The 26,022-nt window shown below is 58.2% G+C and overlaps 1 protein-coding gene across 2 annotated transcripts in view; it reads left to right on the plus strand.

Moving 5' to 3' along the window:
• ABCG1 (ATP binding cassette subfamily G member 1) overlaps window positions 1-24,244 on the plus strand; it is a 55,066-nt gene extending 30,822 nt beyond the window's left edge. The window contains exons 3-15 of one of the 2 annotated variants that reach the window (XM_055313436.1): window positions 5,382-5,499; window positions 6,472-6,604; window positions 9,240-9,290; window positions 13,779-13,924; window positions 14,201-14,324; window positions 15,312-15,426; window positions 18,028-18,212; window positions 18,352-18,453; window positions 19,375-19,543; window positions 20,336-20,436; window positions 20,533-20,691; window positions 21,828-21,946; window positions 23,336-24,244. In XM_055313436.1, coding sequence (XP_055169411.1) covers window positions 5,382-5,499; window positions 6,472-6,604; window positions 9,240-9,290; window positions 13,779-13,924; window positions 14,201-14,324; window positions 15,312-15,426; window positions 18,028-18,212; window positions 18,352-18,453; window positions 19,375-19,543; window positions 20,336-20,436; window positions 20,533-20,691; window positions 21,828-21,946; window positions 23,336-23,564 — 1,751 coding nt within the window. In that variant the 3' untranslated portion in view covers window positions 23,565-24,244. The remainder of the gene's footprint in view (window positions 1-5,381; window positions 5,500-6,471; window positions 6,605-9,239; window positions 9,291-13,778; window positions 13,925-14,200; window positions 14,325-15,311; window positions 15,427-18,027; window positions 18,213-18,351; window positions 18,454-19,374; window positions 19,544-20,335; window positions 20,437-20,532; window positions 20,692-21,827; window positions 21,947-23,335) is intronic. The other variant, XM_055313437.1, reaches the window with a different exon arrangement.
• The last annotated feature ends 1,778 nt before the right edge of the window (window positions 24,245-26,022 follow it).

Raw genomic sequence — 26,022 nt, forward strand, 5'->3', positions numbered from 1 at the left:
CGTCAGGGGGTGGGAGCTTCTGACCGCCTTTCTGCCTCGTGGCAGAGAAGACCAAGTGTCCCCGGAGCGCCGTTCCGCGTGATGGGGGATCGCGTGGCGTGTGGCCCGAGGGGCCGTGCATCAGGGCTCCCCCAGCCCTGCCTCGCAGAGCGGGAAAACGTGCCCCCAGCTCTAGGATCCCGTGGGTTAGCTGCGCAAAACGTCACCCCGGGAAATAGAGTAAAATCACGTGTATTTCAAAATAGTCCTCTGCTTAATGACCTGGCTCTTTGATTTGCTTGGGGCAGAGAACGTCTGTGTGAAATGAGACCCCCGCTCAGCTTGAGGGAAGATGCTGCGTCAGGCCCTGCACCATGGTGACCTGGGTCTGGCGCAGTAGCAGACACCCCACCCCCACCCCCACCCCGGGGCGCATGGTGGGTGCATAGGGGGCCCCTGCCTCGGGGGCCCGGGGCCGCGTCAGCGGGAACTGCGCGCGAGCCTCAGCTGCCATCGGGTGGTGCAGCGGAAGGAAGAAAGCTGCGTGCGACTCCCATCCAGAGGATTCTGGGCCGGAGGGAGGTTTCGTCCTGGGGAAACTGAGGCCAGAATAGTGGGCGGCCTGTCCGCGGCTGCTCCCCAGCGGTGAGCGCAGCGGGATGAGGCCCTGGGCTGCCCCCTGGCGCCTCGCTCTGCCCTCTCCTCTCCTCGTCTCCCTGTTTGCATTTGATGGCGCAGCGTTTAATCTGCTCCTTCGACCTCGCTGCGAAGAGTCTACACCGGGGGCGTGGGCTAACCAGGCTTCGTGCCACGCCGACTACCCACGAAAGTCAGAATGGCTTCCTCCGGGAGAGTCGCCAGACGGCCGTGGTCGTCTCTTCTGGAACAGCCCGGGGCTTCCTTCTCACCCTGCAGGCCGCCGCCAAGCTGCCCCTCGCGAGGCCCGCTGGCGTTTCCATCACAGCACCGACAGGGAGTCCCGCCATCCCCCCGTCATCCCCCCGCCCCCATCGTCCAGGAACCTGCCCCCCCAGGGAGCACCCCGGCACAGGTGGGGCGCGAGCTGGGGTGAGCAGGGCCGGGCTGAGTGTAGGGGTGTCCCTGCTACAGACTCGGGGGCTCCAGACAACACACCCGGATTGTCTTCAAGTTTGGGGTGTCAGGAGTCCCCAAGTCACAGCTGCGTTCCTTCTGGAGGCTTCACGGAAGACTCTTTTCCTGGCCTTTCCCAGCTTCCAGTGCCTGCGCTCCTTGCCTCTGGCTCCTTCCCGCTTCGTTACCGCCAGCAGCGCCGCATCCCCGGATTTCTCTCTCTCCCCCACCTCTGCATGCCTGCGCCCCACCCCGCATCCCTGCGCCACCCACTCCTGCATTCCTGCGCCCCCCCCACATCCCTAAGCTGCCCACCTCTGCATCCCTGTGCCCCACCTCTGCATCCCTGTGCCCCACCTCTGCATCCCTGTGCCCCCACCTCTGCATCCCTGTGCCCCCACCTCTGTATCCCTGCGCCCCCACCTCTGCATCGCTGCGCCCCCCTGCATCCCTAAGCTGCCCACCTCTGCATCCCTGTGCCCCCACCTCTGCATCTCTGTGTCCCCACCTCTGCATCCCTGTGCCCCCACCTCTGCATCCCTGCGTCCCCACCTCTGCATCGCTGCGCCCCCCCCTGCATCCCTAAGCTGCCCACTTCTGCATCCCTGTGCCCCCACCTCTGTATCCCTGCGCCCCCACCTCTGCATCGCTGCGCCCCCCCTGCATCCCTAAGCCACCCACCTCTGCATCCCTGTGCCCCACCTCTGCATCCCTGTGCCCCACCTCTGCATCTCTGGGCCGCCCACCTCTGCATCCCTGTGCCCCCCACCTCTGCATCCCTGCGCCCCCACCTCTACATCCCTGCGCCCCCCACCTCTGCATCCCTGCGCCCCCCACCTCTGCATCCCTGTGCCCCACCTCTGCATCCCTGCGCCACCCACTTCTGCATCCCTGCGCCCCCCACATCCCTAAACCGCCCACCTCTGCATCCCTGTGCCCCACCTCTGCATCCCTGTGCCCCCACCTCTGCATCCCTGCGCCCCCACCTCTGCATCCCTGAGCCCCACCTCTGCATCCCTGTGCCACCTCTGCCCCGCCTGCTCACCCTCTTTCCCTTAGAGAGACCCCTGTGATTGTTTGAGCCTGGCTGGATAATCCAGGATTGTGTCTCCCTCTCAAGATCCTTAACTTAATCCCGTCTGCAAGGTAACACAGAGTCTACAGAGTCTAAGGATTAGGACGGGGACATCTTTGGGGGCTGGTATTTTGTTCACTGCAGAGGTAGAGCGCAAACCCCCTGGTCCCTCCCTCCCACCCCCTCCACCCTAGATCTCCTTCCTCCACACCTCCATCCTTGCCTCCCTCCCTCCCATCCCCTCACCCCATCCCCCCATCCCTCCATCCCTGCCTCCCTCTATACTCCCCTCCCATCCCCCACCGCTGCTGCCACTCAACTGAAGTTAGGCTGCTGTGTGTCCCCTGAACCTTGTAGGTGGTGACAGACACCATATGTGTCCCTAAAGCACTGTTGGCTAACCTGGGTCACAGCGACAGAGCCTGCCAACATCCTCTGAGATGGGAGGGCTCAGTGTCTGAGCAGGTTCCACCCCGTGATGGAGCGACCTGGGGCACTGTCCTCTCTGTCTGTCTCTCCTCCCTTCTCTTGTCTGGGTTTTGATTTGGCTTCTGACCTGGCTGTTGTAGAGACGGCTGCCCGCACCCCACAGGGCTGCTGACGGGCCTTGCGGGGCCCTGCCTCCCTGTGGTTTCCGTGCTTGGGACCCCCCACCCCTGCCCCCGCGAGCATCACCACCCCGACCGGCAGGAGCAGGACAAGCACCCACGTGACCACGTGCCCAGGACACCCAAAGGAGGAAAGAGGCAGCCCCTCCGTGATGCCACCAACTGGGCTGGGCGAGCTCATGAGCAGGAAGTAGGGCGGGGGGTGGGGACGCCGCACCTCCTTTTCGGATTTCTAGAACGGGACAAGCCCAAGGCTCTGCTGCCAAGGACGATTTTGTTACATAAACGGGGAGTCGTGCACGTGTGGGACGCCCACGAAACCCACTGTAACGGGTCCGAGTCCCCCAGGCCACATCCAGCACCCCACTGCCGAGTATGCACTTGGACCTCTCCAGGTCCAGAAGTGGGACAGACAGGTGACTTGTTTCCGCCGTCACTTTTGTGATCCTTCTATCCCAAATGCGTGTTTGCTGTTTCTAAAGAAAAACAGGCCTCTGATATTAGAAGGCACAGCCCCGAGCCGGGTCTTGGGCCTTCTCTGTCCGCTGCCCGACCCCACACACAGGCCCCGCATGGGAGGTCCTCCCTCCCCCTTCCACCGCCCCCCCCCCCCCCCCGGCCAGCCCACCGCGTGCCACCTGTCCTTTCAGGTTATGCTGGGAGCCCGCGTCCCTCCCTGGGACACGAGTCCTGAGCCTCACAATCCTCGCCGGACCTCATGGTGCTTCCGTGCGGCCAGCACGGGGGTTCATGGGCAGATGCACAGTCCCAGCCGCTGGCTCTACACCCCCCCGGGGGCCCACCGTCCCCCTTGAAAGGGCTCGATGCCCCCACCACTCCCAGATGCCTGATGCACACCCTGGTGTGCTGGCCCTGGGCATCACAGCCTGTGTGAGGAGCCGTGTGCACCCCAACACCAGGGGACAGGCCAGGTGCTGTCAGGGGATGCCCCGAGGCGCTGCCCAGAGAGGAAACAGCCTCTCAGAACCCGGGGGTGCAGGGCCACCCCAGGCCAGCGGACTGCTCTCGGCCTCCAGGTGGCCGGTGGTCATCTTGTGGTCATCCCAGGGACCCACCCACGTCCTCAGGCGGTTCCTGGTTCTCAGGAGAACAGCCTGAGGGAGGGTTTGCTCGGGAGCAACCCCAATCCTGACCTGAGCCTCCAGGAGGCCAGGAGCAAATGCCCGCCCAGCATTAGCGCTCCCTCGGTGATGTCATGCGGGTCCCGGGGGCCCTGACGACAGCCCTCGCACCGGGAGCTTGAGCTTGCAAAGAAGCCTCTGCCGTTCCCTAACTTGCCCGTGTGTCTGTCCCCCACGGGGCAGACCCAGATGCTGTCGTTTAGGGTCCCAACCCCCCATGCACTGGTCTCCCTAGGCTCTGGTGCATGTTTGCTGACCTAAGTCACCCGCGTCCCAGGGGTAGGAACGTGAGCTCCTCCTCCAGACCTCGTGCGTGCTTTGCTCCTCTGCCCCTTCCCACCCGGTGACAGTCAGCCCTCCCCAGGCGACGGCTGCGCTCCGCTCTCCGTGATGAGGCAGATCCCGGGGCCACAGGCTTCCTGCCTTTTGCTTCCGCTGCTCTCTGTCTGATGAAATGCATCCTCCGGGACTCCCTGTCCCAATCGAGGTGGCGCCTGGTCCAGGTGGGGCGTGGAGGCGGCCCATCTGTGAGAGACGCATCGACGGCGTGGCAAGAACGCCCCAGGGCCCTGCAGGTTTGGGGGTGCTGGGAGCATGCAGCCAGCCCCCCCGGGGAGGAAGGCCAGAGCCAGGGGTCCGCAGAGTGCTTCTCGGGCCCCTCTAACCACTGGCTGCGGGAGGTAAGAAGCTTCATTTGCGTGGTTGTGATCGTTGAAGGGTCTGCTCTGAGGATGTTTCTCAGGAAGGGAGAAAATGTTTGCAGACGGGGCGTCTTCCCCTGGGAGTCCAGTCGCTTCTATTCCGTCGTTCACAGCACGTGGAACGGTCCACCTGAAAGACGAAGGTGGCTCTGCGTGCCACGGGGGGTGTTTTCCTTTCATGAAACTCCCGGATGGAGACTTGGCAGGAACTCCGAAGCGACCTGGTGTGGCTGCAAAATGATAAACTCCTCATTATTAATTAATTAATGCTGTTTTACTTAATGACAAGATAATGATTTCTGAATACATTTTACGTGAATAATTTAGATGTATTTACGTTATAAGTAAGTGAAATGATAATCATGCAATTAAGGAAGACATTTGCTTCACCGTCTCGGGGGTGGAGGCAGCGTGGTCAGTGGGTGGCTGCGGGTTAAGATCTGTTCACACTGGTTGTGGGGTCCTGGAGGCGCCCCCCCTCCCCCGCCTCCAGACACCTGGTTCCTCATCCCACAATGGGGTGGGGGATTCCTTGTAGGCCAGAAAACATGCGTGCAAGCACCTCATGCACCCTGCAGGGGCACACGCATGCTGGTGCTGCTGACGGAACCTGGGAGATGACATAGAGGGGCGGACTTCCTCACCCAGAACTCAGCATTTTATGCCCCACATGAGAAGTTTCGGCTGTTGGTTGTATCATCAAGGGTGGGTTTGCCCCTACGGTGTGCGGCCCAGCCCACGGAGCCTGCAAAGGCCGGGAATGAACGTGATTTGCTTTCTGCAGGATACAAGACCCTCCTGAAAGGGATTTCCGGGAAGTTCAACAGCGGGGAGCTGGTGGCCATCATGGGGCCGTCCGGGGCTGGGAAGTCCACGCTCATGAACATTCTGGCTGGATACAGGTGAGTACACCTGCCGCGGAGAACGGGGTTTTTGCCCCATTGTTGGCCTGGGGCAGCGTTCAGAAAAAGTGAGGCCCCCTCCCTCTGTCCTGTCACTTCCGAAGGTTCCATCCAGACACTGGTGAGGCCTTCAGGGTTGAGCAGTAAGAAGCCTTAGGATGGAGGCTCCAGGGTGGCTCAGTCAGTTGAGAACCCAACTCTTGGCTTCGGTTCAGATCATGATCTCAGGGTCCTGAGATCGAGCCCCGTGTCAGGTTCTGTGCTCTTCAGGGGAGTTTGGAGGTTCTCTCTCTCTCCCTCCAGCCATCCTCCCCACTCCTGCTCTCTCTCTCAAAAAAACCCCAAAAGGTTAAAAAAAAAAAAATGAAGACCAGCATCAGGTGGGGCCTAGGGCTCACGGGCTCCAGCCTGGGCCTGTGTTAGCCCTCGACGTCCTGCCTGGGGCAGCCTGGGGCTGCCGACCGCTGCCTGCAGGTGCCTGGGCCCCACGCCTGGGCCCCACGGTGGCTGGGGGATCCCAGCCCATCCCCAGGAGGAAAGAGCCCAAGGTTGCAGGACTGGCCGGGATGAAGTGGGAAACCAGCTGTTAGTTCACTGGTCTCCACAGCCCCTTGGTGTTTCTGCACTCCGTGACGTCCAGGAGGCAGGTCCTTAGGGGGACACCCTGGGCTGGAGGCAGGTCCTCAGGGGGACACCCTGGGCTGAGTGACGTGCTGGCAGGTGGGAACACCCACGCATATCTTCGCTTACTAGCACTTGTTCCTTACTGGTTCCATCCTGAGCACGCTCTCCACACAGCTCCTTTCTGGGAGCCCCGGTGCTGTTCTGGGTCCCCATCCCTTCCTGTCTCTTGACGTCCCTGCCATAATCGATAATCGATAATGGGTTCAACTGGGAAGATACTGGGAGGGGCCTCCTCCCTCCCCGAGGCCCCGGAGGAGGCACTGACCATGCGCTCTCTTGGCTTTGCAGGGAGACCGGCATGAAGGGGGCCGTGCTCATCAACGGCCTGCCCCGGGACCTGCGCTGCTTCCGGAAAGTGTCCTGTTACATCATGCAGGACGACATGCTGCTGCCACACCTCACGGTGCAGGAGGCCATGATGGTGAGCCTCCCGCTGGCCTGTGCCCGCCCCGGGCCGGCCTCCCTTCCGCCCGCGTGCGACCGACCAGTGCCCGGCGTGGGGCTGAGGGCGCTGCGGGTCACCCGAGCACAGTCAGGTGGGGCTCCGACGCCAGGCATGCTGTTAGGACAGCGTCATCGACAACAAACTCCCAAGACCCTTTGTTCTCATAGACTCTGGATGGCAAAATCGTGGTCAAGTGTGTGAGACCTTGTGTGGGCGACTCCTTCGAGGTGGCCGCAGCCCTTCTGCTGTGGGCCATCAGGTGTCCTCGCTTATTTGTGGCTTTGGGCCTGAGTTCTCCGATCTGGCGCCTGGGTTAGGGCCCCGAGGGTCTGGTCTTCGGCACCTCCTGCCGGCTGGGGTCGGTGGGGAGTGGAACCAGCATTGGCTGCACACCCTGCATTCCGGGCCCCGTATGCACAAAGGCCCACGCAGTCACCAAATGTGCAAAGCACAGGAGAAAGGGCACCTCCCAGGGTTAGGCAGTGAGCCCCGGGCGCCTGCACGACGGGGTCTGGAGCAGCCCACACGTTTTTGTGCTTGGGGCTGCTTGCTTCTCTGCCCTCCCCTGGCCCGCTGCAAAGGACGGCGCCCGGCCTCCAGGCCCCCTGGCACGCCGGGGAGCGTTCTCAGCTGCTCCCTCTGGTCGATGAGCGGGTGTTTGCCTTGGTTTTCCTGCCAAGCGAGGTCTTGCCCTGTGCTTCCGACTCGAAGGGGCAACGCTTCCTCTCTGCGGGGCTGGAGATGGAGAGTAGCTGCCTGGCGTTTCATCTGAAGGCCAACTCCAAGGGGTTCTTATCTGGGCAAAGGGAAGCAGCGTAAGATGTCGGATATGCCGTCTGCCCCCTTGACCTGCTCCGCGGGGTGTCCTCATTCACGTCCTCCCTGGTACCGAGTGTCCTGTAGGAGGAGAGCTCTCCGCCGGGCCTGGCACCTGCACTCGGAGCCCCTGGGAGCTTATCCTGCCTCCAAACAGCCATTCTGACGGGGGCACCGGGAGCTTAGGAGGAGTTGCCAATAGAACAGCAAATTTAGAAAATTTGAGCTTGGTGAATTCTTCAGTTGCTACTTCTCCTTCCTCTTGGGTGACCAGAGTTCAGCTTCTGGGCCGCTTGTTGAACTACTCACTGGGTTCCTTGACCGAGAAACTTCCCTTTGACTTCCAGCCCCATCACTGCTTTCTTGTGCAGGCAAGACCAGTGACTGTCCCCAACCTGTCACCAGGCTCCGCTGTCAAATTCCTTTTCAGAGTGAAATTAAATTAGATTCTGACTTTGAGAATTTTTACGAAACCCTTGAAAATCATCCCTCACTTGAGGGAATCATTTTTTTGTTTGTTTGCTTTTTTGTTTTTTACTTCTGAAGGTCCTGCCACAGGCGTAGGGATGACACTGGGCACCTGCCCCCGACTCCAGTCCCGTGTCAGGATGGCTGTGCTTTTCCACGTGCTGCCTCTGATCCTCATGACCACAAGGTGGATGGCCAAGTGACCTTGGGTGTTGGCCTGAGAGCCATCTAGGCCGGGCCTCTTCCCCAGCTCACTGGCTGGGGAAGTGTGCCCATGAGGAAACAGAGTCTCCTTGTGCACCAAGGCCACCCACACAACCAGGCAGGGCAGGACTAAGGCTGATACTGCCACAGGGTTTGGGGCCCCTTACTGCCCGGGTTCTTGGTCGCGCCATATCGAAGAGTGAGGACGTAGACCAGACGAAGGGTGGTGGGCAGCAAAGTGAGGTTTATTGGGTGATAGGACAAAGTTCCCAGAGAGGGAGGGGCCCCGGAGGGTGGCTGTTTTGGCGTTTAAATCTAGGGGTTTTTACGAGCTCTTTCGGGGAACTATCTGAAGCATCCTGAGTGTGGCCCCTGTGGGTTGGCCGCTGAGGTGCACCGATTGAGACTTCGGTCACACACCTGTCTACCTGGTGGGTTATGGTTCATGTGTTGCTGGTGCGTTAGGCTAACAGCTGGAGACTAGCTGCCCCAACTTGTGACAGTGGCCAATGTTTTATGGTTAATTGTGTTGTTTCAGGATGTTTTGCAAATGTCACTCTTGCAGAGGCTGCTAGACAGGAGGCTCTTGTGGTCCTGTCTAAGCTGTCAATCAGGATGCTAGTGTGGTCCTGTCTTCACTGCCCTGCTCCCTGTTTCCCTGTGGGGGACTCTGGCCCTGACCACCTAAGCGTCTGGTTAGCCGGTAACAGTACTGAGTGCTGACGGCTCCTCAGGATCTCACGCAAAACAAAACAGCAACAAACCTGGAGTCCTTATATTTAGCACTGGCCTATTTGTGTGGTGTAAACCCTCCACTGCGGAGCATTTTAATCTGTCGGTGGTTTGACAGATGGCCCGTGAGCTTCCTAGACATACAACAGGGACCTTCAGGCCCCTGAGCCCGGAGCCCCTTGGCCTGTCAGTTGCCCACACCTCCCGTCTGTGGCGGGCGCAGCAGGGAAGCCCTCGGAGATAACAGGAAGCTTCCCAGCTGTGCAGTGCTCTCCTGGGCCCTCCGTTTGTTAAACCAAGGGGGGTGGGCGCCAAGACCTCCGAGGGGTTTCCGGGCTCCCCTCCGTGAGAGTGAGGCTTGCCATCTGTTCTGATTCCTCCCCCTGCACAGGTATCTGCACATCTGAAGCTCCAAGAGAAGGACGAGGGCAGGAGGGAGATGGTAAGTGTGCGCCTGGGCCACAGACAGTCCAGAAAGTTCACGAAATCCATTTGGCAAACGTGTGGGGAGGGACTTCTTGGCACTGGTTCTGTTTGCTGGTTTGTCACCTAGTGTTCGGTGTGGGGGACGGTGACATCTTGGTGTGCGCTCCGGCCTGGCAGCTGGGGGTCCAGGAGTGGCCTCCTTGCCACGAGACGTCCAGATCTCGGTGAGGCCACCAACCAGCAAGGACACGGCAGGAAAGCTTAGGTGGCCAGAGCGCACCAGCCTCAACATTAGAGCAAGTGCCCTGCCCCTTCTGGTGCTCAACATGCTTTACACTCCATTGCTTTTTTATAAAACACAACGAACATGGTTAGTCATTCGCTTAAAAATAACCAGCCTCCACCCACACGCACTCACAAGAAGAAATTAGGTTCTTACCCGTTATTAAGCGGCCTTAAAAAAAAAAATCAAATAAACAAGTTTCAAGTTTCCAGGATGCCAGAGACCTTCTAATCCTCCTCATCCCCCTTTCCCCGCTCCCCCAAAGCCCAGGGCCCAGGGAGGGTGCCAGGGAAGCAGTCCCTGGGAGCCCCTGGGAGCCGGGAAGCCCCACTCAGCAGGTGTGACCAGTTTATGTTTACACATCATCTGGGGGAAACTCAGCTTCCCTCCTCCGCTGCAGGGCTAGCCTGGCGCTGGTGGGGTTTCCATGGAAGAGTAAAATTGGGCCAAATCGCACTTATGCAATACTATCTTGTCTTCTTGGAAGACAATGGTCCAGCAGCGTAATGGGTAGGATCTGCAGGGCGAGCACCGGTGGTGCACCTTGGCTTCACGTTTGTCGTAAACCAGAGTGATGCATCGGACACAGAAAAAAAAATTTGTTTAAAAACGACTTTATTCATGAGAGATGCAGAGAGAGAGGCAGAGGCACAGGCAGAGGGAGAAGCAGGCTCCATGCAGGGAGCCCGATGCGGGACTCGATCCCAGGACCCCAGGATCACGCCCTGGGCCGAAGGCAGACGCTCACCACTGAGCCACCTGGGCGTCCCGGGAAATATTTTAACAGCAATTCTATTTACCGTGCCTGTTCCTTTTGGGTGGTGCATAATAGTTAACGTTACATAAATGTGTCATAAAAACAATGCCGGGCATCACTGGGGCTCATCCTCTCCCCCCCACCCCATGGCCCCCGGCCCAGCCTGCACCCTTTGGAACCCTCAGGATCAGCCCAGGAGCCCGGGGTCAGCCTCCCATGCAGGCGGGAGAAGGACACACGACCCCTGGTGCTGTCGGGGGTGCTTCCTGGGGAGCTTTTATTCTGACTCCAGAGGAACGAAATGATTGCTAGAACCCAGAACGTAGACATGCAAATGTGGGGGTCATGCATGCTGAGTCCCTTTTGGAAGGTGGGGAGGAGGCTGTGACGTTGGTGCAGGTCGAGCGGGGAAAGCCTCAGGACCCTAGTCCCTCCCAAGCAGCCACCTTGACCCCGGGGTGGTGGGGCTGGGGTGGGGGTGGGGTGGGAGGAAGCAGCCACAACAGCAACGGGAACACCCCTCGCAGCAATGGGGGCTGAGTTAGGGTCCCACTCCCAGCTGCACAATTCGGTGCTGAGTGCATGAGGCAGGCCGAGGGTCTTGCTGACACAGAGAAGCGGAGGGATGTCCACCGGGGAGCCCCACCAGGCCTGGCCCTGGGACCCGCTGGGTAACCTCGGGCCGCTGTCTGCAGCGCTCTGGACCTCTGGCCATAGCAAGGGCTGAGAGGCCAGGCCGCACCTGCCCTCCGGGGCGCAGTGAAGCTTAGATAATGACCCCGCAGAACAGACATGGGGTGATTTTCCTGCAGCGTGACCCGCGTGGACCGTCCTTCCCACGTGGAAGGGGAACACAGACGTAGCTCTCACTGAAGGGCTCGGAGGGCAACGCGTGCTGTAGTGACAGACACAGGCAGCCAGGCCTTTCGCCTCCTGCGCCAGCTTTGCCTGTTACATCACGGGGCCCCCATCGCCGCTCAGGGTCTTGGGGGAGCCCCACGGCGGCCCACTCCTGCTATAGCAGAAGGGATGGGGCAAGGCGACCTTCTCAGTAGGGCGAGGAGGCATCTCCCGGCCGGCCATGCCCGTGTGCACGTCCTCCGAATGCCTGGCCTAAGTCAAGGACATGAGGACAGCCACATGCCGTTCTCAGCTGGCTTTACAGGAGCAACGACGTCAAGTCAGCGAGGGCTTCACTGCCATCTGTGTGGCCGAGTCCTCCCGAAGGAGCCGGAGCCTTGCCTCCCTCTTTAGATTCGTCCCCTGCTGGGTGGAGAAGGCGGTGAGCCCTCCCTGTGGGGCTTAGCGCTGGTCTTGGGTCCTGTGCATGCTGCTTACCGGAAGCCCCCATTCTGGTCCTCAGCCAAGTGTAGGTCCTGCCTCCCCCCAGAAAGCATCCGCAGGATTGAGCGGTTATTTCAAGGATGAAACAGTGGCCGAGTGCCTGCCCTGACTCATTTCCCTCCAACCCAGGCTTCGGTTGTTTGTGTCTCATGGAAACAATAGAATGGAATGTTCTAGTAGGTAATGGAATGTGGTCCACAGCCTGCCTCGGTTCCCAGAAAAGCGGCCCCTGCCCTTGAGGGTCCCCAGCAAGGGGCTTGCTTAGGAGCGACATCTCCCAGGGCTGGGACGTTGTTCTTTCTGACTAGTTTTAAAACAGAACCAACCTGCAGAGCATCACTTTTGAGAGAACATTGGAGAAATGGGCTGGACGGGGCAGCAGAAGGGCTGGTGCCGACATTTACCTCCACCTCCTGCATCCTGTCCATGGGGGCCGAGGGCATGTGGGGCAGGGCACCCCCAGCCACAAAGAGGGGCCCTGTGAGGACAGATGGTGGAAAGGAGCGGGCATGTGCCGTGCTGAGCCGCGGGGGGCCCCCAAAGGCAAGCCTGAAATGAGCGGAGTGACCCTTCATTCTGCAAGTTCGGCCTGTGGTTCCAGAAGAACCTGGGGTTCGGCCTGTGGTTCCGCGCAAGCTTGGTGGTTCTGGGAAGACCAACAGATGCTGTCAGCAGGGGAGGGAAGGTGTGCCAAGAGCCCTCCCCACCTGCCCCGCCGTGGTGGCCCTTCCCGGGGAACCTCTCTGACCTTCTTTCCCGGTTGGGATCTCTCAAATGCAGTGCATTCCAGAAGGGCAGAGCGTTGGGTTTACAGATCAATAAGAAAGAAGCCTAGTGGGATTTGGACCTGGGTCCGTCTGACCCGACTCCTGGCCTGCGGAGCAGTAGTGTCCTGGCTCATCCTGTCACCGGGGCTGCATTTTGTCCCGACCATACATCAGTAACTCAAGAGCTTGAGTGGAAATTTTCTTCCCTGTGAGTTCCTTCTCCTCTTGGATGACCTCATCTCCCCAGAGAAGCCACTGGCCTGGGGTCCGCCACCAGAGGCCGAGATGGGGACTGGGCACGTTCTCGTGGGACCTCCAGGAGGGCTGGCCCTGGGAGGTGAGCCTGGGGTGGAGGCAGGGCGGGTGGCCACCCACCCCCAGCGCCCCGAGGGCTGCCTCCAGGAAGACACCTGACCGCTGCGCTCGAGTCTGCTGACTTTCTGTTCCCCGAGTCAATACGAGGCCGATAATCTGGAGCGGACACGGAAGCTTAGTCACAGAGGACTGTTTGTATCCCGGTGCCCGGGGTGGGGACAGGCATCGGCAGGGCCCGTGCAGGCAGTGACTGCTTCAAGCCCTTTCCTGGCCTTGCTGCCACCTCAGAGACCTGGCTCTGCCATGACAGGTGCCAACGGGGCGGCTTTCCTTCTTCCCGAGAGGCCTGTGTGGTGTGTGCGTGCAGGAGCTCCCGGGCCCTCAGCGGCTGCTGTGGATTACACTGGTGCCTCCGTGCCAAGCGCTGCGCTGGCTGTTTTCACTGCGTCTCCCATTGCACCACCACGATGGCCCTCCCCTCTGTGCTGTCAGAAGCCTGATGGCCCAGTGGTTGAGCGTCTTCCTCCGGCTCAGGTGTGACCCCGAGGTCCTGGGATCGAGTCCCACATCGGGCTCCCCGCAGGGAGCCTGCTTCTCCCTCTGCCTGTGTCTCTGCCTCTCTCTGTGTGTCTCTCATGAATAAATAAAATCTTAAAAAAAAAAAAAGACGATGCTTGATCATCCTGTCTGTGTGTCTGTCAATCCCGCCACTCTACACATGGCGACCGAGCGCCTTCCGAGAACCCTGGCCTTGAGCGGGGCTTACAAGGGAGGAAGCCTGGAGCGTCACCAGCAGGAGGCTGACCTGGGACTCCAGCACCCCTTCCCAGCCCCGGGGCCCAAACCAGGACCTCGGACTTGGAAAGACACCTGCCCACTTGGCAGCGGGCAGCCTGCGAAGGGCCCTGATATGCAATCCCATCTATGTGTGTCCACGAGCACGTTGGGGGCGGCGGCAGGTGTTTCCGCGTGAGCCTGGAGGTGGTGAGGTGTGGCAGGCAGTCCCTGACGGCCACTCTGGCTCTGCTGCTCCCGCAGGTCAAGGAGATCCTGACGGCTCTGGGCTTGTTGTCTTGCGCCAACACGCGGACCGGAAGCCTCTCTGGCGGCCAGCGGAAGCGCCTGGCCATCGCCCTGGAGCTGGTGAACAACCCTCCCGTCATGTTCTTCGATGAGCCCACCAGGTACTCAAGGGCAGTGGAGGGAAGAGCCCTGCGCTCTCCGCCAGGGTTCTTATAGGGGCCCCTTGAGTCGCCCCAGGAGGGGGAGGCACAAGCTCTGCCTGCCCCTTTTTGTCCTATCCCTGGTCCCACCTGACTCCCCTCCCTCTCTCCCTTTCTGACTCTAGAAGACATGACGGCTCAAGCAGCAGGATAGACCTCCTCCTCCCTGTGCTTTGAATGTGGGCTACAGTTTGGGGGGGGTCCCACAGGCATCTCACGGTGCCCCTTGTCTTGCAGTGGCCTGGACAGCGCGTCCTGCTTCCAGGTGGTCTCCCTGATGAAAGGACTGGCTCAAGGAGGGAGGTCCATCATCTGCACCATCCACCAGCCCAGCGCCAAGCTCTTCGAACTCTTTGACCAGGTACGTGTGGTGACAGCCCAAGTGACACCAAATCCCAGGGACTCACAGCTTCTTGTAAGTTCCCAGGGGTGTCTTCATTTCTGAGTGGCCTTAAATATTATGTTTCAGAAGACTTTAGAGTCATAAGCAGCTAAGGCGGCAGGGCGGTAGTGGGTAGAAAGAGCTGGCCAGTGTTCTCCCTCTGGGGCTGATATCCGGCCACAGGGTCAGACATTGCTAAAGCTTCATTTTCCCTGCCCTTGTAACAATGGGGGACACCTGTTTTACAGAATTAAATGATAGGTTATCCTATGTGTACAACATCGTTTCTTCTATTATGAATCTTAGGTTTTGATATTGTAAGCAAAACACACACACACACACACACACACACACACACAGGCCCAGGGATGAAATGTGTATAGTTTCAAAATCTTTCCTAGCAGGTGGTTAGTGTGAGGGGGAAGAAAAGCAATATAATAAAGTAATGCCTGTCCATTTGATATCTTCCCTAACTTAAAGTTCCCGTTGAACTTTAACATTTTGGGGACGTAATGGAAAGCTCTCCTGAAAGTGAGAGAAATTGGCTGATGGATGAGTGGGTGGGTGAGTGGGTGGATGGATGTAGGATGGGTAGATGGATAGTTGAGTGGGTGGTAGATGAATGGGTAGATAAGTAGGTGGGTGGATGGATGAATGGGTGGATGGATGGATGGATGGATGGATGGATGGAAGGCTGAATGGGTAAAGGATGGGTGGGTGGGTGGGTGGATGGATGGATGGAAGCTGGAATGGGTGGTGGATGGATGGGTAGATGGATAGATTAATGAGTAGATAGGTAGTTGGATAGAAGGTTGAATGGGTAATGGATGGGTGGGTGGGTGGATAAATGAAAGGGTGGATGGATGGGTGGAGGTTGAATGGGCAGTGGATTGAGGGGTATATGGATTGACGGCTCCTGTTGCTTTACAAGGTGGGACAAGGTCGATGTTCTCTCTTTTTTTCCAGCTTTATGTCCTTAGTCAAGGACAATGTGTGTACCGGGGAAAAGTCTCAAATCTTGTACCGTACTTGAGGGATTTAGGTCTGAACTGCCCAACCTATCACAACCCAGCTGATTTTGGTAAGTAGAGCCTTGACCAGCTGGAGGGGAAAGAAGGAAGCTCTTTTCCACGCTCAGTGGGTTTCTACTTTTACCTGAAGCCCCCAAATCAGAAATTCCTTTCATATTCCACACATGGTTCGACCGCTGTCCTGTGGCAGAGCTTTTAAGAACAGTGAAGAGGTTTTCCTTCCTCCAGAGAAGATATCTGGGCACTAGAACAAGGATGCTGTTGTTAGGAGCTGGTTTTCCTGATGCTTTGCTGTGTTAGGTTTCTGATTTAAACGAAGTTATTTCTGAAAATAAATAACATTTAAAAATTTAAAAAACGACCCTTTTACATTGATTCACCAAGTTGTTAAAATGCTGATTTAGATTTCTACCAAACATAACAAAAAGGTGATGCTCAGAGTCCAGAGACCAAGAGACCAAGCTGATGGTCCGAGTTCCTTCTCCCGAGCTTGGCAGCCAAGTGTGCCGTGTCTTGGGCCTTGAAATGTAGGAGCCTGCACGCTGGCGTTGCTTCCAGGTGCCTCCCCTGGCTTCTCCTCTCAGCCGTGTGCTCCAGGGCCATGACGCCCCTGCCGGTCATCACATTTCCCCTACTGGGTCTCTGGGCCCAGCACCCTTCCTGCACACCATGCCCCACACATCTGTCAGCAAACCCCACAGCCTCTCCAGGCCGCATCTCCAAAACCAAGTCTTCCCCCACCATCCCACTCTGCAAGCCAGAGAGCCTGGCATCCCTCTTGCCTTCCTTTTCTCCCGAGCCTCGTATTTACTAGGCTGCCGAGTGCTTGACACTCCCTACTCAGTCCCGTTCCCCCACCTTGGTCCCTGTGTTGGGGTCTAGTCTTTGCAGGTATATCCTGCCCATGGCTTTTGCAAGGAAGCCCCACAGACTGGGTGGCCTGAAAAGCAGAAACTCATCCTCTTGCAGTTCTGGGCTGAAAGTCAAGGTGTGGGCAGGGCTATGCTGGCTCAGAAGGCTCAGAGGAGAGTCCTTCCTGCCTCTTCCAGCTCCTGCAGGCCCCAGCGTTCCTGGGTTGTGGCTGGGTCACTCCATACTCTACCTTTGCCCTCACATGGCTTTTTCCTCTGTGTCTCTGGGTGTCCTCTCCTACTCTTATAAGGACTCCAGTCATGAGACTCAGGGCTCACCCTAAATCCAGGATGATTTCATCTCAAGATCCATAACTAATTACATCTGCAAAGAGCACTTTCCAAATAAAGCCACATTCTGAGGTTCCAGGTGAATGTGAATTTGGTGTGTGAGGAAGGATGTTCTCAACCTGGTGACCCTCCTTCTCTGTCCCAGCCGTCAGCCTTTCCCATCCAGATGTTTTCCCCCACAGCACTGCTAGGATTCCATATCTCTACAACGTCATCCCCCAAATTGTGTTCCATGAGACATGGTTCCCAGGCCAAGCTTCTGTCTTCTGAGAAGTGGGCTGTGATGGAAGGGGCTGGGGGGGAGGGGAGCTTCACCTGAATGGAGGCTTCAGTGTGTTGTGAAGGTAGTGGCCGGTGCCCATGACCATCACACCCCTGTTCCCCGGAGAGAGAAGGCAGGTGGGGACAGGGGCCACGGAGCAGGGGCAGAGTGGGGAGGTCCAGTATCTGCAAAGAGGAGAGGACCTAGGGTGTAGGAAATTGGGCACATGGAACTGTGGGAAAGGTCTTGGGAAGGTGAAAGCATTCTCTTCTGGCAGCTTCTGTTCCCTCTGCGTCACCAGAGAGAGGATGGAAGGAGGGGAGAGTGGCAATCTGGAGCATGGCGAGTGTGAGTGGCGACGTGAGCCGGCCGTGCTGGGTTCATGTGGCGTCACTGATGATGACATTCTCTTGTGGCAACATGTCCTGGTTTATGATAGGATCTAAGAGGGCTTGGCTGCCCTGGTTCAGGCTCAGGGAAAGCAGATAGCTGGTGTGGCCAGAGGGCGGGGGCCAAAAGATGAAGGCCGGGGACTTTGGGCTTCCTCAAGGACGTCAGTGAGGGAAGGGGCCATGGGAAGGCAGCATGGGAGACCGCAGGTCACAAGTGGGAAGGAGCAGCCCTTGTGTGGGGTGTGGAACCAGGGGCCACAGAGAGGCCGTGGGAGTGAGGGGCAGGGGCAGTGGAGGACACAGTCCTCGGGGACCAGGAGGGGGGGCCGAGGGGCCCAAGCAGGCTGGTGGGCCTGAAGGGCTGTCCGTGGTGCTGAAGGACAGTCAGTGCTCCCGTCCCTCCCACCTGAGCCCGTAGTGAGCCCCCTTCCACACATCTCCTGGCTCCAGTCCCGGGGCTTGAATGCCTGAGGCAGGCACCCAATAAACATCAGTGGGTGAATAAGTTAGTAGACGCATGAGCTGGTTACCTCTCAGGCTCCCTGGCGTCACCGTCTGAATTTGCATTTCTAGGATCCTGATGTGATAAATGCCCTCTCTGGGGGCCCTAGAGCTGAAGAAATACTGGTGGTGGAATGATCTTATCCTATCATGCGACATCCCCATAACCCGCTAAAAGTACTCCCGCGAGGCTCGAGGCTGTGTTGTCGCAAAATGAACAAGGCCCGGGTTCACGTTAGCAACACGGGGGCTCCTCTCCGGAGCCCGGGGCTCACCCGTCTGTGTCTCCCGCAGTCATGGAGGTCGCATCCGGCGAATACGGCGACCAGAACAGCCGCCTGGTGAGAGCCGTCCGGGAGGGCATGTGTGACTCTGAGCACAGGAGAGAGCCTGGGGGGGATGCCGAGGTGAACCCTTTTCTTTGGCACCGGCCCTCTGAAGAGGTAAAGCAGACAAAACGATTGCAGGGGTTGAGAAAGGTAATGCAAACCCCCGGCCCCCCGCGGGACAGCTGCATGCTGCATCTTGCGCCCTGCTGCATGGGGGCTTTCTCTTAGCCAAGGGGAGATGCGGCCAGGGCTGGCGGCTCACCTCGCCCCTTCCCGTGTGCGCCCGCAGGACTCCACCTCCATGGAGGGCTGCCACAGCTTCTCGGCCAGCTGCCTCACCCAGTTCTGCATCCTCTTCAAAAGGACTTTCCTCAGTATCATGAGGGATTCGGTAAGGCTGTTTGCAAGCACTTTTTCATGGCAAAAGAAGCTGTGGGATCATTTTCTGGTTTATTCATCCCGACGGAACTTTCAGGCTGTTTTCCCTGCATTTGCATTGGTCAGCCTTCCGTCCTCGGTGCTGCTGCAACAAACACTCCCCAAGCGCCGGTGGCTATGACAGTAAATACGTACGTTGCACTGGTGCTGTGTGTTGGCAGCTGTGGCTTGTGGCCCTGCCCCACACGTCTCATCCTGGGACCCAGCATGGAGACACAGCTCCTTTCCTGGAACATGGCAGGGGCCAGCCTGTAAAACCTCCTGCTGGAGGCGGCAAACGTCTCCTGTGCTTGCATTCCTCTGGCCAAGCCCAAGTGGGAGTGTGCTCGTCACTCTGGGAGGCTCTGAGGGCACAGGGGCCCAGAGCGTGGTCGAGTAGGAGGTGGCCAGTGACCAGGAGCTGTGATCACATCCACCTGTCACAGCAGACAACCTGGCAGGCTACCTGGCGGGAAGGGCTGAGTGTGCCCAGTGGGGCCTCTGGGACCTACTTTGAAAGTTGGAGGGCTTGAGGCTGGCCGGGCCAGAGCCGTCCGAGGAGGGGCCAGGATGTATCCATCCCCCCGGTCCCCCCAGCACTGTTTCACCTGCTCCCTCCTCTGAAGGCAGACTGCCCTTCGTGCCATTTGTGAAGGGGATTGGACAGAGGATGCCAATTGCTTCTGTTTGAACAGCAGTAAACGTGCTGTGTGCATGTGTGCGTGTGTGTGTGTGTGCATGTGTGTGTGTGTGTGAGAGAGAGAGAGAGAGTTGGCTTAGGGTTGGGGTTTATTCTTCGGGAGGAGAAATCGGGGACCGATGCCTCGGAAGGCCTCGGCCCCGCGGTCTTTGCCCGACCCCAACGCACATCAGCGAGAACCGTGTGTGCCCCCAGGTCCTGACGCACCTGCGGATCACGTCTCACATTGGCATCGGCCTCCTCATCGGCCTGCTGTACCTGGGGATTGGGAACGAGGCCAAGAAGGTCTTGAGTAACTCCGGCTTCCTCTTCTTCTCCATGCTCTTCCTCATGTTTGCGGCCCTCATGCCCACCGTTCTCACGTGTGAGTGCCTGGCCCTGCACACCCTCCCACCAATGGGGCACTGAGGTCCTGGCTCAGCCAATAATAGATGAGCTTTCTGACACATAACATCTTGGTTTCTCGAAACATCATTTTCTTTGTGGACAGGTACTGTCGTGTTTTCTCTTAGATGAGAAAATGCATTCCATGTCTAAGCTAAAGGAATTAATCACTAATGGAAGACCTGTGAGCATTGCGGAAGGCCGAAGGTTTTCTAATCAGAAATCCCTCGTGTCTTGTTGTTTAAATGTCACCTCATTGGCTTAGTAAGCCAGCCTGCCGTGGCTGAATTTGTGAGTAGATAAAGCTGTTTCTAGATGGATGTCCATGGGGTTCCAGATGGTTTGCAGAGCACGCTGCCCTTGCTCACTTCCAGCTGACAGTGAACTCCAGCATTAAACTCCCCCGGCACTGCCACCCTAAATGGCCCTGAATTCTCAGGACCGACTTGGGGGCTCTTGCCCATGGAAGGAATCACACTGGTTAGTGTTGAGGTTGGCAGGAAATAGTTGTGCGAGTCGCTGAAACAATGCCCAGGACCCATGTCGGCGTTCTCCACTGATTTTCCACTTGGCGACTCTTTGGGTCATAAGAATGGTCGGCGGGTGTCCCCCCGGCTGGTAAATCATCTCCTGTGTTTTAGCTCAATCTCCCGAGTGCTGCACGCTCTGCAGGTGCACACCGCGTTCTCAGCTCAGCCCGAGGTGTCCTGGGCAAATATCCGGCTCCCTGGGTGTGTCAGCCTGACCCCTTCTCCCTCTTTCTGTCTCCTAGTTCCCCTGGAGATGGGAGTATTTCTTCGGGAACACCTGAATTACTGGTACAGCCTGAAGGCCTACTACCTAGCCAAGACCATGGCCGACGTGCCCTTCCAGGTGTGTTAGCAAAGGGGCACGAATTCTCCACCGTTCCCCGTAGACGGGGTGGGAAACACGCATTTCCACGAGGGCTGACGGACCCTGTGTTTCCAGATCATGTTCCCCGTGGCCTACTGCAGCATCGTGTACTGGATGACGTCACAGCCGTCTGACGCCGTGAGGTTTGTCCTGTTCGCCGCGCTGGGCACCATGACGTCCCTGGTGGCGCAGTCCCTGGGGCTGCTGATCGGAGCTGCATCCACGTCCCTGCAGGTACCAGCTGAGGACACAGCACGGGAGGGTGTCCTTCTCTACCCGAGGGTCGCCGGGGCCCCTCCTCCCTAAAACGCCTCCTCCTAGCTCTGCCCCGACTTCCCAGATTGGCTTCACCAGATCCATCCCCTGGGAAGGAATCGTGTCGTCGTGGCTAGTCGGGGTTGGTGCACTGACAGTGCCCATGGGTGGCACCTCCTGCCCACCAGATGCTTTCCCAGGGATTTCCACGTCTTAATTCACTGACCCCCTAGGCACACCCACCAGCCCAGCGTGGTGCTATCCCCATTTCATAGTGGGGGAGACTGAGGCCCAGAGAGGCAGCATGACCTGGTCGGGATCATGCCACTGGCTGGGAGTCCAAGCTCTCGATGCCTATGTCTTGTTGCCTCTGGGGGATCCACTCCGCCATCCCTTGGCCCCCCAAATGCAGACCGTGCCCGTACACTGCCCTGGGGCTTCACGTGTCTTGCCCCCAGCCTGCCAAACCTGTGTGCTTTTGCAGCTTCTGCACCTCGGGATGCTTAGGTCAGTTCTGTCCCCTGAAAGCAAAGCCACAGAGCTGGTGTGCACCCCAGGCCTTCCAACACACACACCCCTCCCCAGCCGCTGGATATGATGGACTCCCCATTTCCGTCTCCAGAGCCCTCTGCCAGTGACTGCTTAGCCTCCGGGCGGTCCCCTCATCCGTGGATAGGCGCAGCGAGGGTGTCCATCCGATCGCCGTGGAAAGCGCGCGGCCCTGCCTGCCTCTCTGAGCACCTGGGGGATGGTGTTCATGGCCCCTTCCTCCCTTGGACACAGCAACAGCACCTGGCTGTCTGCCCCTCCAGAGGCTGCGCTGCAGCCTCATATCCGGGCATCTTGGTCCCTGCCTCCTGCGAGAGGGGCTCTCTCTTCACCTTCCGTCCCCTATGCTGGGGCCCGCTGACCTCTGAGCACAACGTCCCCCCCCCCCCTGCACGGGGACAGGCTGCGTCCTGGCCTGGGGTGACCCGCCTGCAGCCCTGGCCTGTTCCCAGCTGCTGGGGACTCTCCCCAGACACGTGGGATACAGCCTCCGGGGGCCACGTGAGGAAACCGGGCTGGACTTCCCGCTTGCTGCCCCTGAGCAAGTCCCGTGTGTGTCCCCCCAGGTGGCAACATTCGTGGGACCTGTGACGGCCATCCCCGTCCTCCTCTTCTCAGGGTTCTTCGTCAGCTTCGACACCATTCCGACTTACCTGCAGTGGATGTCATATATCTCCTACGTCAGGTAGTGTGCATGGAGGCTTTTGTGGCTCGGGAGCTCTATGTGGACAGGAGGGAAGGGAAAGAAGCCACTTCTTAGCCACTAGCTGAATGCCAGCATGTGGCTTGCATCATGAGTCCAGGACTATTGGTGCTTTTCATTTTTTCCTAAGTCTGGAGTGTCCCCACCCTCACAAACACCCACATGCACACATGCTCACATGCACACACATGCACACACATGCACCCAAGCATAGAATAAGTACTAGTGGTTTGTGCCTGGAAGAAACTGCAATGAACCCCCACATTCTGCATGTTGTGGAGGGCTGCATGGGGAGGCGTGTTCCCATCTCACGAACCTCATTCCTCTCTGGAGTGAATGGTGCTCCCGCCAAGGTTCTGACTATAAATCCAGTGGAAACCCAGTCGTGCTTTAAACATCCTAATAGGGATCCCTGGGTGGCGCAGCGGTTTGGCACCTGCCTTTGGCCCAGGGCACGATCCTGGAGACCCGGGATCGAATCCCACGTCGGGCTCCCGGTGCATGGAGCCTGCTTCTCCCTCTGCCTGTGTCTCTGCCTCTTTCTCTCTCTCTGTGTGTGACTATCATAAAATAAATAAAAATTAAAAAAAAATAAATAAACATCCTAATATCCTTGAACAAGACCATCCAAGCCCCTTGGGGCCTCAGCGCATCCTCTTGGCCCCAGGTCCTGGCACGTGGGCCTGACTGGGCAGCGCCTGTCTTCAAGAGCTCTTCGCTCCCAGCTGTAGCCGACCCATGTGACACATAAAATCCAAAGTTAGGAACAAGCTTCCTTTTTCTAGAATGTCAGCTCAGACCCAGATGTATTGTTCAGGAAAACAAGATCAAAACAAAGCACTCGTACAGAGTTTCAACAATCCGTGCGCGTTCCAAGGGCCAGAAAATCAGACACCCATGTCTTTCTTCTCAAAATTGGTGTTTTTGTTCTGACACCGTAGGGCTGGAGCAGAATGAGACATGGGATGGCGCAGAAGGGTTTTATTTAAATGCCCTGGAGTCCTTTGAAGGCTCTCAGGCCCTTTATTATATCTGTTTAAAAAAAATAAATATGTTCTATCAGAGGATCAAAGAGCTTTCTTTCCGATTCGCTTCCCCACTGAACAAATACCTTCTATTTGTTGTTCAGTTTGGCTTGGTGGCTAGAGGCTCTGGAGGAAACAAAAATTGGGAAAACCTTAGCCAGGCCGTTGAATGCGCTTGTCTTGAGAGGCTGTTGGGAGTCTGGGAAGTGTTTCCGTGAAGACAGGTCTTGGGGAGGCAAGGCGGGGGACCCCGTTTCCCTCGGTAGATGGAGGCCGGTGCGAGGGCGCAGGGTCCGCTGGCCGCCGGGAGGGCCTTGCTCACCACGCCCGGTGCCTTCCTCCGCAGGTACGGCTTCGAAGGGGTCATCCTGTCCATCTACGGCCTGGATCGAGAGGACCTGCACTGTGGCATCGATGAGACGTGCCACTTCCAGAAGTCGGAAGCCATCCTGAGGGAGCTGGACGTGGAGGATGCCAAGCTCTACCTGGACTTCATCGTTCTGGGGATTTTCTTCATCTCCCTGCGCCTCATCGCCTATTTCGTCCTGAGATACAAAATCCGGGCGGAGAGGTAAAACACCCGAGTGCCAGGAGACATGAACATAGACATCGCGGCCCAGGGCCACTTGTAGAGCCACAGGGACCCCTGCCACCCAGCCCCCGGCCGCGCGCTCCGTCCGCGGGTGTCGTGCTGCCCGTCCGCGCCCAGCCGGCTGGGGTCCTGTCTCCATCTCCCTTTCCGGCTTCACCTGGGAAGAAGGTGTAGAAAGATGTCGTGTCCTCGTTGCAGAATTGAACGCCGCGGCGGCCAGGCAGGCGGGGGCCGGCGGCAGAGCGGAGGCCGGGCGGCCGGGGAGGAAGGCCCACGCCGGTGGCAGCCTGGCCTCCTAACGGTTTGCCTCCTTCTCCGGGGAGAAGTCGTTTTCCAAGCCAAAAGCCGATAACTCTCATTCATTTTAAGAAACTGTATCTTTTTAGTACCTGTTAAAGGAAATTATTCAGGGTAAATAACACACTTTGCTTAGAGATACGAGGGGTGTAACTAAGCCGCGGAGCTGGTCTCGTGTTCAGGCAGGACTTGTGACAGATGCAGGCGGGGTCCCCAGCAGAGAGGGGGCTCTGGGGCTGCACGCGTTTCCGAAAGTACAGAAAGCTGGAGGGTGCCATCGGCCAGCCTTCCCAAAGCCTTTTCTCCCCCCTGCACCCGCCCCGTGCCGCTTATTTTAAGCAAAAATATATCGTTTATTTCTTCCTAACTTTCTGAACACCTGAATTTTGCTAAAAAATGTCTAGAAGATTAGCCTTGTTGATTTTTTTACACACCTGTCCCTCTGCTCGCGTATCACATCAACTACCTCCGCGGGAGCTGGGAAGTTGAATGGGTGGCAAAGCCGGGAGCGGCCCACGGAGGGCGGCAGGGGTGCAGTGGGGAAGGGAGCCCACTGCGGTGGGGGAGGCAGGTGGAAGGCATCTGAGGCCTCAGGAGCAACCGGCATAGACCGCGTGGCCCCGGTGCCCGCGGCTTGGTCAGACAGGGCGCAGGGTCCTGGGCGGTGCCACGTCCCGGGTCCTGTGTCCATGACATCTCCTCCTTGTTGGCGCTGCGCTCATGTCGATGTCATAGACCAGAAGGTCCTTCTTCCCGGTGATGGAATCACAGAAGCAAAATCCCTGCGGGGCAGCGGTGGCAGGTGCAGCTGCGAGGTCGGCGGCCCCTGGCTTGCTGACTGGCGCCTGTGTGCCTGCCAGCTGTCAGAGGCGACCGTAGGGAGAGGTAGGGAAGGCCAAGGAGGGAACAGCTGCTTCCCGCTTGGAAACTCACCCCCCGGGGGGCTGGGGTCTCCTGGCGATGGACTGTTTCCTGGGCACGCTGTCTCCTCCCTGAGTCTCCGTCTCCTCCTCTGAACAGCCCGCTTTCAGCTCTACGAGGCTCTTCGACTCCTTGGTTTTGTTCCCAAAGCTCCTATTTTCCACTTTAAGAGAAGGGAAAGAGTTCGAATTTTACTCACATCCAGACCTGACTGGCAAATGCTTAGCGATCCCTCCTTCACCCTTCGATCCTCTGTGGTGAACACGCTCGCGCATATTAAAATGTAACTTTTGAGTTTCAGTGTTCTGCGCAAATGCGGCATTACCTTCCAGATTAAGTCATCTACCCGGGATCTAACTTAGGGGGTATAAAGAGCTTTCATTTAATTGCACAATAGATTTGCTTGCAAGATGTCACAGGTAGGGAGACCCGTCTAGGAACAACCTGGTGAAATGGGGAGGGGGACGCAGGGGGAAGGCGGCGACCACCCTCCACGTCACAGCAGGTACGGTCAGGACCTCCATCCCTCCGGGTGGGCCCGTGGGCTGCAGGTCCGTGGCCTGCAAGGAGGGAAGAGCCTGGAGCGGCGCCGCCATCCCCGCCAACAGGCAGCTCGCCCCCCGCACCGAGCCCGCCGTGTCCCGTCTCAGCCATTTCAGAAGCAAACAGTGAGATGGCTCGAGATGGCAGATCTGGTTTCCAACTCTACCTGCGCCCTCAGAAGGAATCATTTCCCTAGGAGTTCGTGCCTCTCGCATTTCAATTTTCCGCGGTTGATAAATCGCATTCGTCCCTTTTAATAGATGAACTAAGCGGGGACGTGAGGCTGTCGGCTGCTTCAAGGGAAACGCACATGCGAAGTAACAGGGTGGCCTTTGAAGGGCGCTGACTGGTGTGTGGCGAGTATGCCCCTGTCGCCAGGCAGGAGGATTTGCTTAGAAAAACGGTCCAGGTGCTCAGGTGTGGAGCGAGCCTGTGTCAGCTCTGGGATGCCCCCTCTTCCCTCTTCATGGGCAAGTGCCCCTTGCTGTCACCTTCTCTTACAAACCCTCGGCGGCGGCCGCACTGATGCAAAGGTGTGTGGTTTGCATCCCCAGGGAGTCAGATAAAACATCTCGTTCCAATGGCCTAGGGTGACGTCCAAACACCCTACTGATTTGTTGTTTTAAATCGCCGTGGCGAAGAGGTAGGTGGCCGCGCGCTGTCTTTCATGCACAGGGACG

The sequence above is a fragment of the Nyctereutes procyonoides genome, unplaced genomic scaffold (genome assembly GCF_905146905.1).
Source record: "Nyctereutes procyonoides isolate TBG_1078 unplaced genomic scaffold, NYPRO_anot_genome, whole genome shotgun sequence".
Lineage (NCBI taxonomy): Eukaryota > Metazoa > Chordata > Mammalia > Carnivora > Canidae > Nyctereutes > Nyctereutes procyonoides.